The 14,323-nt window shown below is 36.2% G+C and overlaps 1 protein-coding gene across 3 annotated transcripts in view; it reads right to left on the bottom strand.

Moving 5' to 3' along the window:
• The window catches only part of EPHA7 (EPH receptor A7), a 182,848-nt gene that overhangs the window by 20,141 nt on the left and 148,384 nt on the right, over nt 1–14,323 (bottom strand). For 2 of the 3 annotated variants that reach the window (XM_058175230.1, XM_058175248.1), the window contains exons 9-12: nt 13,751–13,806; nt 6,651–6,776; nt 1,840–2,025; nt 1,210–1,271 (exon numbers count right to left, since the gene is read on the bottom strand). In XM_058175230.1, the coding sequence (XP_058031213.1) occupies nt 1,210–1,271; nt 1,840–2,025; nt 6,651–6,776; nt 13,751–13,806 (430 nt within the window). The remainder of the gene's footprint in view (nt 1–1,209; nt 1,272–1,839; nt 2,026–6,650; nt 6,777–13,750; nt 13,807–14,323) is intronic. The other variant, XM_058175240.1, reaches the window with a different exon arrangement.

The raw sequence follows: 14,323 nt of genomic DNA, 5'->3' as shown, positions 1-14,323 counted from the left end.
CCTGAATTTTTTTGGCACCAGGGACTGATTTCACGAAAGACAATTGTTTCACATACTGAGGGTGGTGGGTGGGTTTGATTTTGCTTGCCTGCCAGATGCTCACCTCCAGCTGTGTAGCCTGCTTCCTAACAGCCCATGGACCAGTACTGGAGACCCCTGCTACAGCATGTTTGAAACTATACATTACGACCTTTAATATTTGAGGGGGGGAATGCAAATTTATAGTAAAAATTATACATGCAAATGCTCATTTGTGTAATTCTGCATAGTTAATAATAAAAATAATAAACCAGGAGAGTATAAAAATAGCTAGATGAATCTGTTAAAAGAATAAAACAGGTATGGCAGAAAATTCCATCCTTTTAAATTCTTTTATCCTAAATGAGAAACTTTTAAATTTGCACAAATTATCAAAAACCATATGTGCCTCCAATTTTCCACACTGCAGCTAAAACAAAAACAATTCCATATCTGTAAATTAAATATATTTTATTCACATAAAGATACCTGAGCAAAATTGCTTTCTCAAGTTTTATTTCATGGTGTTGGATATTTTAATCATAAGAACAAGCTGATCCCAGACACAATAAATCAAGCCTATTAACACAAATAGAACATTCACACATGCATGCATATACACGCAAATCAGAAGCGCAGATTATTGATACAAAACCAATTGCCGAAAAGATTGGCAGTGAAATCAACACTGTACTTTAAAAGCCTTGAAATATATTTTGCTATTAATCTTATTCATATTCATTAAAATGAATGAATGCTCTTGAGGGCCGAGTTAAGAGTTTTATATGTTGCCTGCCACAAACAAGAAACTCATGTAAAATAATGCTAATGTAGGGATCTTAAAAAAGTGCTTCCTTGATTTTTGAATTATTTCTGCATTAATTTAAAGACTGTCTTTTCTTCAATGGAGAAAAACTGTAACTGTGTTCCCACAACATGGCTCCAGGTCCTAGTCTGTGATGCTAATCAAAACCACTGTATCTATGCCATGTTGGATCACTTAGATGGCCAAAAATGTTGTTTGATCCTGTCTGGTCTTTTAATTTCTAATCTGATTTTACCAAGACCATTCAGAGATCTCTTAATATTTAGCGTGTTCTCGTTTTACATTGAAAATGTTTTATTATGTTAAATTGGTAGCATATATATTTTATTTTTGAAGTGCTATATATGTTTCCCTCAGGCACTCACCCTGAGAAATGCATCCAGTGCTCCATTCTCCATGTATTCTATTACAATCATTACTGGTTTTCCTAAAAGGAAGAAATAGAAAAAGGGAGGCATATTTGGTTTAAAGAAATTATATCTGAACAGAATGTCCCCATTTTGATAAAACATGTTGTTTCTTTGAAAGATGAATAATGAGGCATGACTGCTCCTAATGTTTCCAAAATAGTTCCTGTGATCTACTAAGTCCTTAAATGTCTCCGTACAGAAAATGATCATGACTCAAAAAATTAAACCATACAAATCAAAATGTCATTGTGTTCCTCTGTCTTCTGCTGTGTGAACTGAACTCTGGAAAAACGACACTTCATTTCATAAGAAAAGACATTGAGAATTTTATTTAATGTTAAATGCGACTAGGAAAAAAATGTTACAAAGTGTTGCCATCTCTTCTTCATGCAAAAATCTTTTAAGTTTTTTTTTTTCTCAAGCTGTAGGATACATTTAATATTGCTTTAGTTAAACCACACATCAAAAGAGAACAAAAAAGTCCTTTATTTTATGTAGTACAATGATCTGATTTGAACCACGTACTATGAAAACTTTATAACAATTTGGAAAGTTGTTCAAAAATCAGAACTGATTGCAACTTACCTCTGGTAACAACTCCTTCCAAATGAACTACATTGGGGTGGTCAAACTGTCCCATGATGCTTGCCTCACAAAGAAAATCCCTTCTTTGTTTTTCAGTATAGCCCACTTTTAAGGTTTTAATGGCCACTGCAACATCTCTTTTGCCTGGAAGCTTTAGACGACCGCTGCATACTTCGCCAAACTCTCCTGAATGTAAAGAAACATTTATTTGCAACAGAATCATTTTAGTTCACACCAATAAGAAACAAGGCACAATGTCTCCATTTATTGGAAAATGAAAATCCAATCAGTAAGAGGACAAAAGCTAATCCAAGCAAAGGTCAACACCTTAAAAAAAAAATTCCTTCAGTCACACTCTCCTTCTCCAGACATTCTGGGCAGCAAGCAAAAAGTCATAAAGGAACAATTGAAATAGAAAACAAGAAATTAAGAAAAACCCTCCAAGCTTTAAAAATGATCAATCTTAAAATCTTCTTTTAAAGCAAAAATTCAATTACATTTGGTTCCCCCTTAGTTGCAGGGGCAACTTTGGTGCAGGACCTGTTGAGATTCCTGGGACACAGTCTTGCCCTGTTAATCCAAGAATGGTTTGAACCTGTTGTGCTTGAGGAAATGGACATGTATCACTCAGCCATGACTATGAATTGGGCCAAGCTGCTCCTTAGGTTGCCCCTCTTGGCTAACCAAGGCTGCTGGGATAGTGATGTGTGTATTGCATAAATGGGTTTTTGCAGTGGTGTTTTCCTTGAGAAAAGGGATTTTCCTCCAGCTCTTGAGGAGATGTTGGTTCATCTTGTCCTGAAGAAGCCATTGCTTTATGCCACCATACTCGATAATTTTCATCCAGTGTTCAACTTTCCTTTTTTAGGGAAATTTATTGAGACTGTGTTTGTGTAACTGTTTTAATGGACTCTTGATGAACTAGATTATCTGGATCCCTTTCAGTCGAAATTTAAGTTTTATTTTTATTATTTTATTTATTATTTAGATTTTTATACCGCCCTTCTCCCGAAGGACTCAGGGCGGTGTACAGCCAGAATAAAAACAGTACAATATACAAATTAAGACAAAAGTTAAAATAACATATTCTATAAATGGCCGAAAATTTAAAACCGTCAAATTTGACCCATAAAATTCATAAAAATACCCCAATTAAAATTATTAAAATTCAAAAAGTTTAAAAATTAAGCCAGTCCCGCTTGGATAAACAAGTGTGTTTTCAATTCACGGCGAAAGGTCCGAAGGTCAGGTAATTGACGCAAACCAGGGGGAAGTTCGTTCCAGAGGGTAGGTGCTCCGACAGAGAAGGCCCTTCCCCTGGGGGCCGCCAGCCGACATTGCTTGGCGGACGGCACCCTGAGAAGACCCTCTCTGTGTGAGCGTACGGGTCGGTGGGAGGCATAAGGTAACAGCAGGTGGTCCCGTAAGTACCCGGGACCTAAGCCAGGGAGCGCTTTAAAGGTGGTAACCAACACCTTGAAGCGCAACCGAAAGACCACAGGTAGCCAGTGCAGACTGCGCAGGAGCGGTGTTACACGGGAGCAACGTGTGGCTCCCTCAATCACCTGCGCAGCTGCATTCTGAACTAACTGAAGCCTCCGAGTGCACTTCAGGGGTAGCCCCATGTAGAGAGCATTGCAATAATCCAGACGAGAAGTGACAAGAGCGTGAGTGACCATGCATAAGGCATCTCGGTCAAGGAAGGGGCGCAACTGGCGGACCAGGCGGACCTGGTAAAAAGCTCTCCTGGAGACGGCCGCCAAATGGTCTTCAAATGACAGCCGTCCATCCAGGACAACGCCCAAGTTGCGCACCCTTTCTGTTGGGGCCAATGACTCGCCCCCAACAGTCAGCTGCGGTTGCAGCTGACTGAACCGGGGTGCCGGCATCCACAGCCACTCCGTCTTGGAGGGATTGAGCTTGAGTCTGTTTCTCCCCATCCAGACCCGTACGGCTTCCAGGCACCGGGATAGCACTTCGACAGCTTCGTTGGGGTGGCCCGGGGTGGAAAAGTACAGCTGCGTATCGTCAGCGTACAGCTGGTAACTCACCTCGAAGCCACTGATGACCTCGCCCAATGGCTTCATATAGATGTTGAATAGGAGAGGCGAGAGAATCGACCCCTGAGGCACCCCACAAGTAAGGCGCCTCGCGGTCGATCTCTGCCCTCCTGTCAACACCGTCTGTGACCGGTCAGAGAGATAGGAGGAGAACCACCGATAAACGGTGCCTCCCACTCCCAAACTCTCCAACCGGTGCAGCAGGATACCATGGTCGATGGTATCAAAAGCCGCTGAGAGATCTAACAGGACCAGGGCAGAGGAACAACCCCTATCCCTGGCCCTCCAGAGGTCATCCACCAACACGACCAAAGCTGTCTCCGTACTATATCCAGACCGGAAGCCGGACTGGAACGGGTCTAGATAGTAACCTCAAGTAAAATGTATATAGCAGTCCAAAGTAGTAACAATTTAAATATTGGCTTCCTCTTCTAAAAATGGCTCAACCCTGTACACTAGTCAAAGTCTGGGTGTCCATATACTGTTCCAGCAGGTGACATAGGTCCAAGAGGATATCCAAATTATAAAACTGCTTCATCAGGGAGATTGCAATTCCATCTAGAATTAACATAGAGGCTAAGACAAAATCAGAAGCAACTTGGTCTTGCTAGGATTTAATTTCAGTCTTTTCTCAAATCCAAATAAGCAAGTATTTTGAAACATCGTCCTTAATTAGAAAAGCCCACCAAAAGAAAGGCATACAAAAATATTTAGTTCTGTAAGATCAGGCTTTTAGTGTTCAATAGTTCAACTTAGTCTTCAGCAATCTAGAAATTACAAAAAACATATGCCATAAACAGAAGAAGCAGTACACTAGAAATTGCCTATTATATACATAGGCACTGCTGTCTACCATAAACTTGTCAGCAGAAAATTACAGTGCAGTCATCAAAATCAAACATGCACATCAACCATCAAAAGACTAAGAGCTTTTATTCCATGAACAATTGCACTGGAATAACAGTGGAAAGTGCAGAAATTTCAATGCCATTTGTCATAGAGAAGTTCTCTACTTATATATTTTATGAGTGACGTGGGTTGCTATTCTTCATTATCAGTCTAGGGTAATTGGAACATTTCCCTCTTAATATTCTTTGGTAAATTATGACTCCTGAATTAAGCTATAAAGCAGCTCAGTTTAAGTACTTATGTTACAGTGTCTGGCACTTTTTAATTTGCAAACCCGGACAAAACGGAGATGTTTATTTGTGTGTTAGTCCTTTGAAGTAGGCCAGGTCAGGAAACAGATTCCACAAATCTGACTGAAATTATACTTCACAGATATAGGTAGGTTACAGTAACAGAATCTTGAATGTCTGGTGGAGTTTTCTCTACTTCCTCCCTCTTTTATCCCAATCAATTAGAGGGAGTCACTCTGAACGTCTTTCTCAATATTTCTGTTTCCTGAGCTTAACACATGTTCACTCAACTGGGGTCTCTGTCTAGTGTCTCCAAATCTCTGTAACTCTCTACAGTATATGTACATTCTGAAAAGTTGGCCTGTTTATCTGCCAAGGGTGGAAAAAAATCAATTCTTCCCAGGAATCCAGTTTTCCCAGCAGTAGTCATTCAATAGAGAACAATCTACAGTTTGCGTAGAGGATCCAGTTCCTATGGCCAATTACCTATTTTGTCAAATGAAAACACTTATGGCTAAGTATGTATAAGTATAGTGGTAACACAGAATAGAAATTCTTATTCAAACGCTATTTATGGAGGTTTTGTGAAGCTTAACTGAAAAATAATACATTAAAATAGATAGTATATATACAGGAATATAATTTTAACTGAAGGCCGTATGATTCCTGTGACTGCATTCATACAATCATTGATTTAGGAATAAATTAAAAAATATAAATAACAGAAGTGACTGAAAATTACTTCTATGTAAATATTCATAAGATTTATTTGCCTTTCAGATATTCTTTTTAACAAAAGTATTTCCTCCTTTAAAAATGATGTATACATTATAGTGCTTGTCACACTCCTGCAATGCTGATCAAAAAAAAAAAAAAAAGGTCTTTAAAAATATACCATAAAACAACAGGAAATCAAAGAATGTTTCCTCCAGGAGTCTTAAGTATTTGACATCTTTCTTGCCCATGGATACTTAATTTCACTACATGAACTAGTGTAATGAAAGTGTCACATCTCTTATTAATGCAAACAAATGGAAACAGGTTTTCAGAGCACGGAACACCATTGCCTAAGTATGTGGAAAAAGGAAGGAAAGCAATGTAATGACAGCACAATTACAATCACACATAAGAGCCAAGTCAAGAACTTCTTGTAGCAATGAAATGTTGGGAATGGCACCAAAAATATTTCCTGAAGAAAAGCTGGCTCTACAAACCAATTCCTAGTTGGACAAATATGATCTAACTTCATGGAAATATCCTTTATATGTACATAGATTCCATTTGTAATTTAATGAAAGCATTTGGTGAAGTGTATAAGGAATCTACATTTTAACTCAAATGTATTTTTTCTTTTAATAAATGTGTAAGGCAAAATAAATTATTTGAATTATAATATGTAATTGTATTTATTTTTTTACCAAATAAAAACAAGTATTTGGGACCACCAGGCTGTTTACATATTTGGTTACATATATGAGCAATCCATTGTCTCTAATTACCCTGATGTAAGCCAAAAGCTACATAAGGAAATAGAATTATTTGCTTGTCATCATGAAATATGAGTTTTGATTTGCCTAGACACAAGAATCGTATATGAAGCCAGTCACCTTACCTGCACCAATCACACGCTCTATTTTAATACAGGAAGCATCTAACTCCTTGGCGAATTGATGGACTGCTCTATTGGGATCCTCGTAGGTTTCGGGGTCAATGTAGGTTTTGGTGCCTGGAAATTTAACTGTAATGATGTAAGAAAGCATGACTGTGATGAAGCAAACCATTTATGTTGCATCCAACCCCGAGATTTAATTATGTAAAATATTCCCTAGAACTGGGAAGCTTTTGTTAAACCAAGTCTGCTTCCATATGAGGGAATCCTAGCTGAAACAATCAAACATCGTAAACACATTCTGATTTTTTTCCTTAACAAATTTTCTAATCACATTATCAGTATATAAATATATACATTTATATTGTGTGTGTGTGTGTGTGCGCGCACACACACACACACACACACACACACACACACACACTATAAATGCAATATAAATACATTTTATAAATGGGATTTCTTTTTCATCTGGAACTCTCGTAGGTACAAAAGGAGAAAGCAGGGTGATTGCATTAGAAAACATTTGGTATATAAGGTAATCAAGTTATTTTTCCAGAAAAACCCAGATTTGCTTTTGTTTATGGCCAGCAATCAGTTTTACAGGGTGGTCAAATAGAAGAAAGATTAATAAATAGGACCCCGGTTCCTTCCCACCACCACCACTACCTTCCCCAGTGTAGGCAACTATGCCAGGCATCGTTCAATCATACTTATATTTTTTCTCAGTTAGGAACTGGACTCACAAATTATATTTGGTCCTAACACACACTATAGTTAGTCCTTGACTTATGACTGGTCAATTAAGGACAGTTCAAACTTATGGCAGATCTCTACAGAGCTACTTACGACATGTTTTTGAAGTTATGATAGCTGTTCCTTCCCCACCCCATCATGTTATCTCATTTGGTGCACTTGGCAACTTGCTCATCCTAATGCCATTTGCAGCCTGCCATAGTCACATGATCATGATTTGTGACTTTTTTTTTTTTGGTTGCTTTCTGGTGTTTACTTCCAGTTTCTGGCAAAAATTGCCACCCATTGGGGAAAACAGATTTGCTTAACGACCATAGCATTTGCTTAATGACTGCTACAAAAATGTTGAAAAAACAGGTCATATGGTCAAAACAACTTTTGACTGTAATTCCAGGCTTATTTACAATCCTAAATTGAGGACTACCTGTAATTTCTAATTTTCAATGATACTATAGTCCAAACAATGCTAATCACATTTTATTATATGAAAGTTATACCATATCAGTCAGTATATACGCATTCTGGAATATATGTATGTATTTCTGAGTTCAAAAAAAGTTATCATTAAGAATTTGTCCTTTGTTCTGACAATTAGTTTAAAACTGTTCCCCAAGAGTGAATATGTTCTTAGCATTATCAAAAGTTTCTTAATTTGTTATCCCCCCAAACTGCATATTCCATCTGGCTGAAAGGGAAATGAACTCTTGTTTTCCAGAGAACATCTTTTGTTGAAATACAAAGACTACCTTTTCAAGTGTGGGGAGGGGCAAGGAATGAGAAAAAAAATTAATAATGCTCTGCTTTGGTAAAAAAAAATAACAGGGGGAGAAATGACAATAACACTGAAGAATCCTAAGGAGAAATGTTTAGACATTGGTTTCAACGATTTCCAAAATGCTACTAATAAAATGATCATGCCCAACAGATCTACATTTATGTTCTCAGCAACAGATCTGTTTTGTGTGTAGTGAGATTTATTCCCTAGTAAATGAATAACTGTAGCATCTGAATTATTATTCTAAATTATCTGAATTATTATTTTTTCATCAAGCAGGTCTGGCCTAATGATACAGTTTTAAATTGAATGTTTTAATGGATTTTAAGGGAAATAATTTTATTTACTATTTTTACTCAGATATTTTTAATTCTTCAGCTTATTGAATTAGATTTTTAATTGTTTATTGTATTTTAAAGTTTTTGATATTTATGTTTTATTTCTGCTGTACACTGCCCTGAGTCTTCGGAGAAGGGCGGTATAAAAATACGAATAATAAATAAATAAATAATAAATAAAATTACAGGTGTCAATTGTCATACCTGTTTCATATAACTACATGGAAATGCAATGCTAGCAATAGAAATAGCACTTAGACTTATATACCACTTTACAGTGCTTTACAGCCCTCTCTAAGTGGTATACAGAGTCAGAATATTGCCCCTAACAATTTGGGTCCTCATTTTACCCACCTTGGAAGGATGGAAGGCTGTGTCAACCTTGACTCAGCAATATAGATATTATACAAATATTCTGCAAATGTTATTTTTTCTGCATAGCATTTTTGACTAAGTCAAACAGTAATATGATTAGTACTAATGATAATGGCTCAGTTTCTGGAGCTGATAGATAGTTATTCTTATTTACATTCCAAAGGAAAAAGGAACAGCCTGAAAAACAACAGTTTAACTATCTATATTATGCTTTCAGGCAAACAGATGGAGAATGAACCTTCTCCTTGCACTTAAAGTAAGGGCCTGAATTGGAGGTAACCTTGTGAATTTCAAATGGGTCTTTGATGGTACTTTATTCAAGCTGTCATAAAACACTTTGACATGCCAAAGCTCTCTTGGCATATCAACATGAAGTAATGTTGTTCAGATTCAAAGGCACTTCTAAAAGAAAACAGAAAGAGTAAACAAAATGTAAATTGAGAGTTGCTTAACTGAACTTTTCCACTACATGTTTCTGTATCCTTTAAAATGTAATATTTGAGATTATTGAAAGGTAAAAAAAAATTCAGTAAAAACTGAGAGAAGATTGGATATTTTGTCTAATATTGTGCTCTGAACTAGTTAAAGAGTTGCTATTATAGTTTACCATTAAAAATTAAGTCTAATTTCTTCAATATGTCAGCAGATTGTCTGGATTGTGCAGGAACAAAAAGATGAAAAATTGAAATGACTATAGGTAATCCTTGACTTACAATGACAGTTGAGACTGGAATCTCAATTGCTGAGTGAAATTATTGTTAAGCAAGACACCCATGTGTCTGCTTCATTCAGTGACCCCAAACCTGGCATTTACAGTTGTGATCATTAGGCAAACTCCTGGATTGTCAAATTGATGGCGCAAAAGAGCTGCCTACTAATAAATTTCATTTCCATACAGAGCTGAAATCCTCTCGGCAGCTTTTCTCTTTCAAATGCTCCACCAAAAAAAAAAAATCTATTTCCCTATGAGCAGGGAAGCAAAATCTTTGGTGGACCAGAGATCCATCTTTAGGATTTCAGATCCATTCCTGCAGCCCCACAGAGGTTCTATTCCCATCGTTGAACAGAGGGAAAATCCTTCATGGAGCTGCAGGAATGGATCTGAAATCTAAGTATTTCAGTTCTATCCCTGGAACTGTACAAAGGGTTTATCTTTCTCTCTGTGCATGGAGCGGAATGTCTGTCTGGTGATTCAGGAAGGAAGCTGAAATCTTCAGGATTCACTTCCCTTCCTAAAGCCCCACAAAGGATTTCAACACCCCTCTGTCCCTTGTGCTTGCAACATTTCCTGCTGGCTTCCAAACTTACTTTCAGGGGAAGCCTGCAGAGAAGTCTGCAAATGAAAACACATGATTGTGCGGTACTTAGCTCCTGTTCATGAATGTGAACTGTTTGCCAAGGGTTCCAAATGCAGACATATCACTGCAGGGTGGGGTGAGGGTGACTTTTTACAACAGATGCAAGTACTTTATGAGCGATAAAACATACTTTTGAAGCTGTTGTAACTTTTAGCAATTGGTCATATGTTGAGAACCACCTGTAGTGAATACAGCACGCTATTTAATGTCTTCTTTGAAACAATGACCATATCAAATTAAAAGCTATGCTTTCTGTCTAAGGACTCTGAAAAAAATATAATTATATGAGAAAAGATGAAAAAAAAGTAAGAATTTATGGTAGATAATCTGCTTTTAACTTCCCTTAATATTGGATAACTGAGCTTCTAGAAAAGAATACAAAGAAGGAATAAAATGTTATTTTCAAAATTAGTTTCTGACAATTAAGACTAAGCTGTTAACCTATTTATAATTACCCCCAAACATATCATTTTAAAAATTAGTGTATGCTGAGGAAAAAAATTCTTTGGCTAGCACTTTCCCTTATAAACACATATACATGAAAGCCCTCTTCTCCCCCCACCCCACACCCACAAAAAATAACTGCACTTTCTTCTCAGATATTATGTGGAGGTGCATTTTTTTAAAAGAACTATTTTAAATATGTGAAGATTCTCACTGCAACTAAAATGAGACACTATTATTAATCCTCTCACACTCTTAGTATCATTCCATTTCACCAGTGGAATATCTGCAGTTGCTTTATTTTTAAAACAAACGAGAAAGTGATAATTCTAATCCTCTTTACTGATTTTGGTTTCCTCAGTAAGGGTTGATTTAGACAGGATGTTTTCAACCTGTGCTCTGTGAAGAGTGAAACCCACTGTTTTCCGTCGCTGAGGGAAGGCTTCCATTAGAGATCAAGAAGGAGAATTTCAGCAATTCCCCCCTTTTCCCTTGCAGCTGCTGGCTTCTCAAAAATCTACCTCCCATGCACAGTCATCAAAGGATAGCCTTCCTTCAGTGGAGGGAAACCAATAAAATGCCATACATTGACTTTAATGCTGCCATATGAGCTGAACAAATACAGGCTGCTCCGATTTTCTGAAAAGAGGAAGAGGGAAATATAAACTCTGACTTAACATGGATCTGAATCTCCAGTTACCAAAGATCAAATCCTTCCAAAAAAATGTAATTTGGAATGTGTGAGGATCTGTACAAAACACCTTTTTCCTAATTTTTATAAGAAGCAAAGTGGGCTTGTGTAAACACACATGTGGAAACAATTGGGAACCATTTCTGAAGCAGTTGCTTAAGCCTAGAAAAGATGCAGCTGCTTTTACAGTGTGAGAATAGTTGTTTCTTATGTGCTCCTGTGAATTATGAAATCCTCCTTTGAAGAAACTACACACTCTATCCAATGCTGAGCAACAAGGAACTGCTAGAGTAAAATTTCTGTGGTTGGCACTTTTAAATTAATCCTTTTGCTATAAGGATACTGAACTGTGTCTTTTATACATTTCAGTAGCTTCTCTTTAATATAGGTATATTTTCCATTTATCTTTTGATTGTTCAACAGATTTGCAAAATAAGGGAGCAAAAAATGTAAATAGATATCTTCACTACACATTCATAAAATGAGAAATGGGCAAGTCTGTACCAAATCATGAAACTGCAAGATAAGGACAGTAGGCTGAGGAGGAATTTTTATTCATTGTATTGACATGAATACCAGATATTTCTATTAAGGTGTGATTAACATTGTCAATAGTTATTAAATTTAGGGGGGGGGAGTAGCTAAATCCAGGTGGCTTGGCAGAGTGAACATATAATTTGGACCACAGCTCTTGGATATATTTCATATTATTTCACCTTATTCTGACATTCCAGGATTTTAACTAAAAATTTCCACTGATTTAAATAATTATCATCCTGCACATATCTGCATTCACAGCTGTTCTCTTGTTGATCTCCTAAGTGTGATGAGTAAATCTGTTATTTCCACTTTTGCTCAGATACTTATTTTTCCAACTGTATTCTTCTGGTTCACTTCATATGTAGAAACATATTTTCATTAACTACTGAATGAACTATTATACATATTTCTCTTGGTATGCAGATTTTCTATGTACTTTCTTAGCATCCATATTTGGTAAGCAATTTGTCCTAATATACAATTTTGTCCTACATATTTCTTCTCCATCTTTCTGCTTATATAAGCATTTGCTGCCACTCACAATAAAATAGAGTACAAAATATAAAACACAGCAGAAATATTGATACAATGAAAATCGAACTCCAAATTTAAATAAATATTAATTTAATTTGATACTATCAAATATTTGCTTTGCTTCTGGGTAGCAAATTGACAAAATGTAGAAAACTTTGTAATCTGATGGATACATATTCAGATAGTCATTATTCCTATGGAAATGTTGAGGATTACAGAATTAATGAAATAAATATAATACACATATTATTAGTACACAAGATTACATTCACATCGACAATTACTACTATTGTCTTTAAACAATTCAAATATTCAATTCATATCTATATGCACTAAAGTTAGTTGATACAGTTCACCGATAAGTTAAAACTTGATTGGGCTATTTTCAACATAAAACACTTTCGCATTTCATGCTGGCTTTTTACTGAAAACTAATTTTGAAAGAAACATTATTATTATTATTTTCATGATATATGTTCATCATTATTAGTTTTTCAATTTGGGTACAATTGACGAAATTTATAAATGTCATAAACAAAAATTTGCTGGGCTAACCATTATTAATTACATCAATCATCTTTGCTCCAGAAGAATGATTAAGAAACTATTGCATGTTCATCCAAAGTTTGTGAACTGGAAAGACGCATATAGATAGTTCTCGCTTACTGACTGCCTTGATTAGCAAATGGTCTTGGTTACAATGGTGTAAAAAAAAAAGCAGCTTTGTGACCAATCCTTGCATTTATGAAAATCACAACATCCCGCAGTCACTGATTGCCATTCAGGCGTTTTGCAACTGGTATGAATTCATGACCATCGCAGTGTCCTGCAGTCACACATGATCACCATTTGTGTGCTTTGCAACTGGCTTGCAATAAGCAGAGTAAATAAAGAAAGGCAAAGTAAATTTGTAAGTAGTAGTCAACATACGTTGCTTAACAAGCATGATGTTTTACTTGACAATTAAAGGGGGACGTGAGGTCATAAATCCCTTTGCAGTCATATGATTTTTTTTGCTTAGCAATTGGGGTGCTTAGTGATGGAATTGCAGATCCCAATTATGGTTGCTAAGTGAGGACTACCTGTATATCAAAACCCAGTAATAAAACTTACGATGTTACCTTGGAACAAGTTATTTTTTTTATCTTTACATTTGTGGTTTACACAAATTTAAAATGTTTGTTTCTCAGCAAAAATGTTCTTTTAACACTGTCACTGTTCTATTAGTGCCAGGACCAATCTACTGTAATTGGCCTGGAATCTCCTGGATGAAATAACAGCAAAGCACTTACAATGAAAGTAAAGTTCTTCATCTCCTTCTTGGTCAGCTTTGCTATAGCCACAGTGTCTAGGGGAAGAAAACAATTTTTAATTAAAACTGTGTTACACTTTAATATATTAGAAGTAATAATACAAATGCAATAGGAAATATAATTCTAGGGTTTTTTTACATGCTTACTTTGTGGACTGTTACAGATGACAGTTTATGAATCGATGTATTCAGTGATCACCAATGAATGATTGATATCCTGCAGTATATTACTGTTTTTGCTCAAAGAACTCTCAGAAGAGACAAATGGTGGGATTCATTAAAAAATGGAGTGCAGATTATTATACGTAGTGTTTTAGGTCCTTTGTCAGTTAGAAAAAGTAGTGACTCTTCCTGAATTTGTCTTTTAAGATAGCCAAAATTGTTTTAAATACATAGATCGACATATATTTTGGCAACACATTCATAAATAAAACTAGTCATGTGGATATGAATTGAATCAGATACTTCTGGCAAAATGACATCATGATCTAAACTTTTTGTTCCTTTCAATCCCTAAAAAGCTGCTTACCCACTGGCAATCTGTACAGGCGTA

Source organism: Ahaetulla prasina, chromosome 1 (assembly GCF_028640845.1).
Source record: "Ahaetulla prasina isolate Xishuangbanna chromosome 1, ASM2864084v1, whole genome shotgun sequence".
Classification (NCBI taxonomy): domain Eukaryota; kingdom Metazoa; phylum Chordata; class Lepidosauria; order Squamata; family Colubridae; genus Ahaetulla; species Ahaetulla prasina.
Note: the sequence above shows the minus strand (reverse complement) of the source record. Positions and strands in the feature narration are given on the sequence as shown.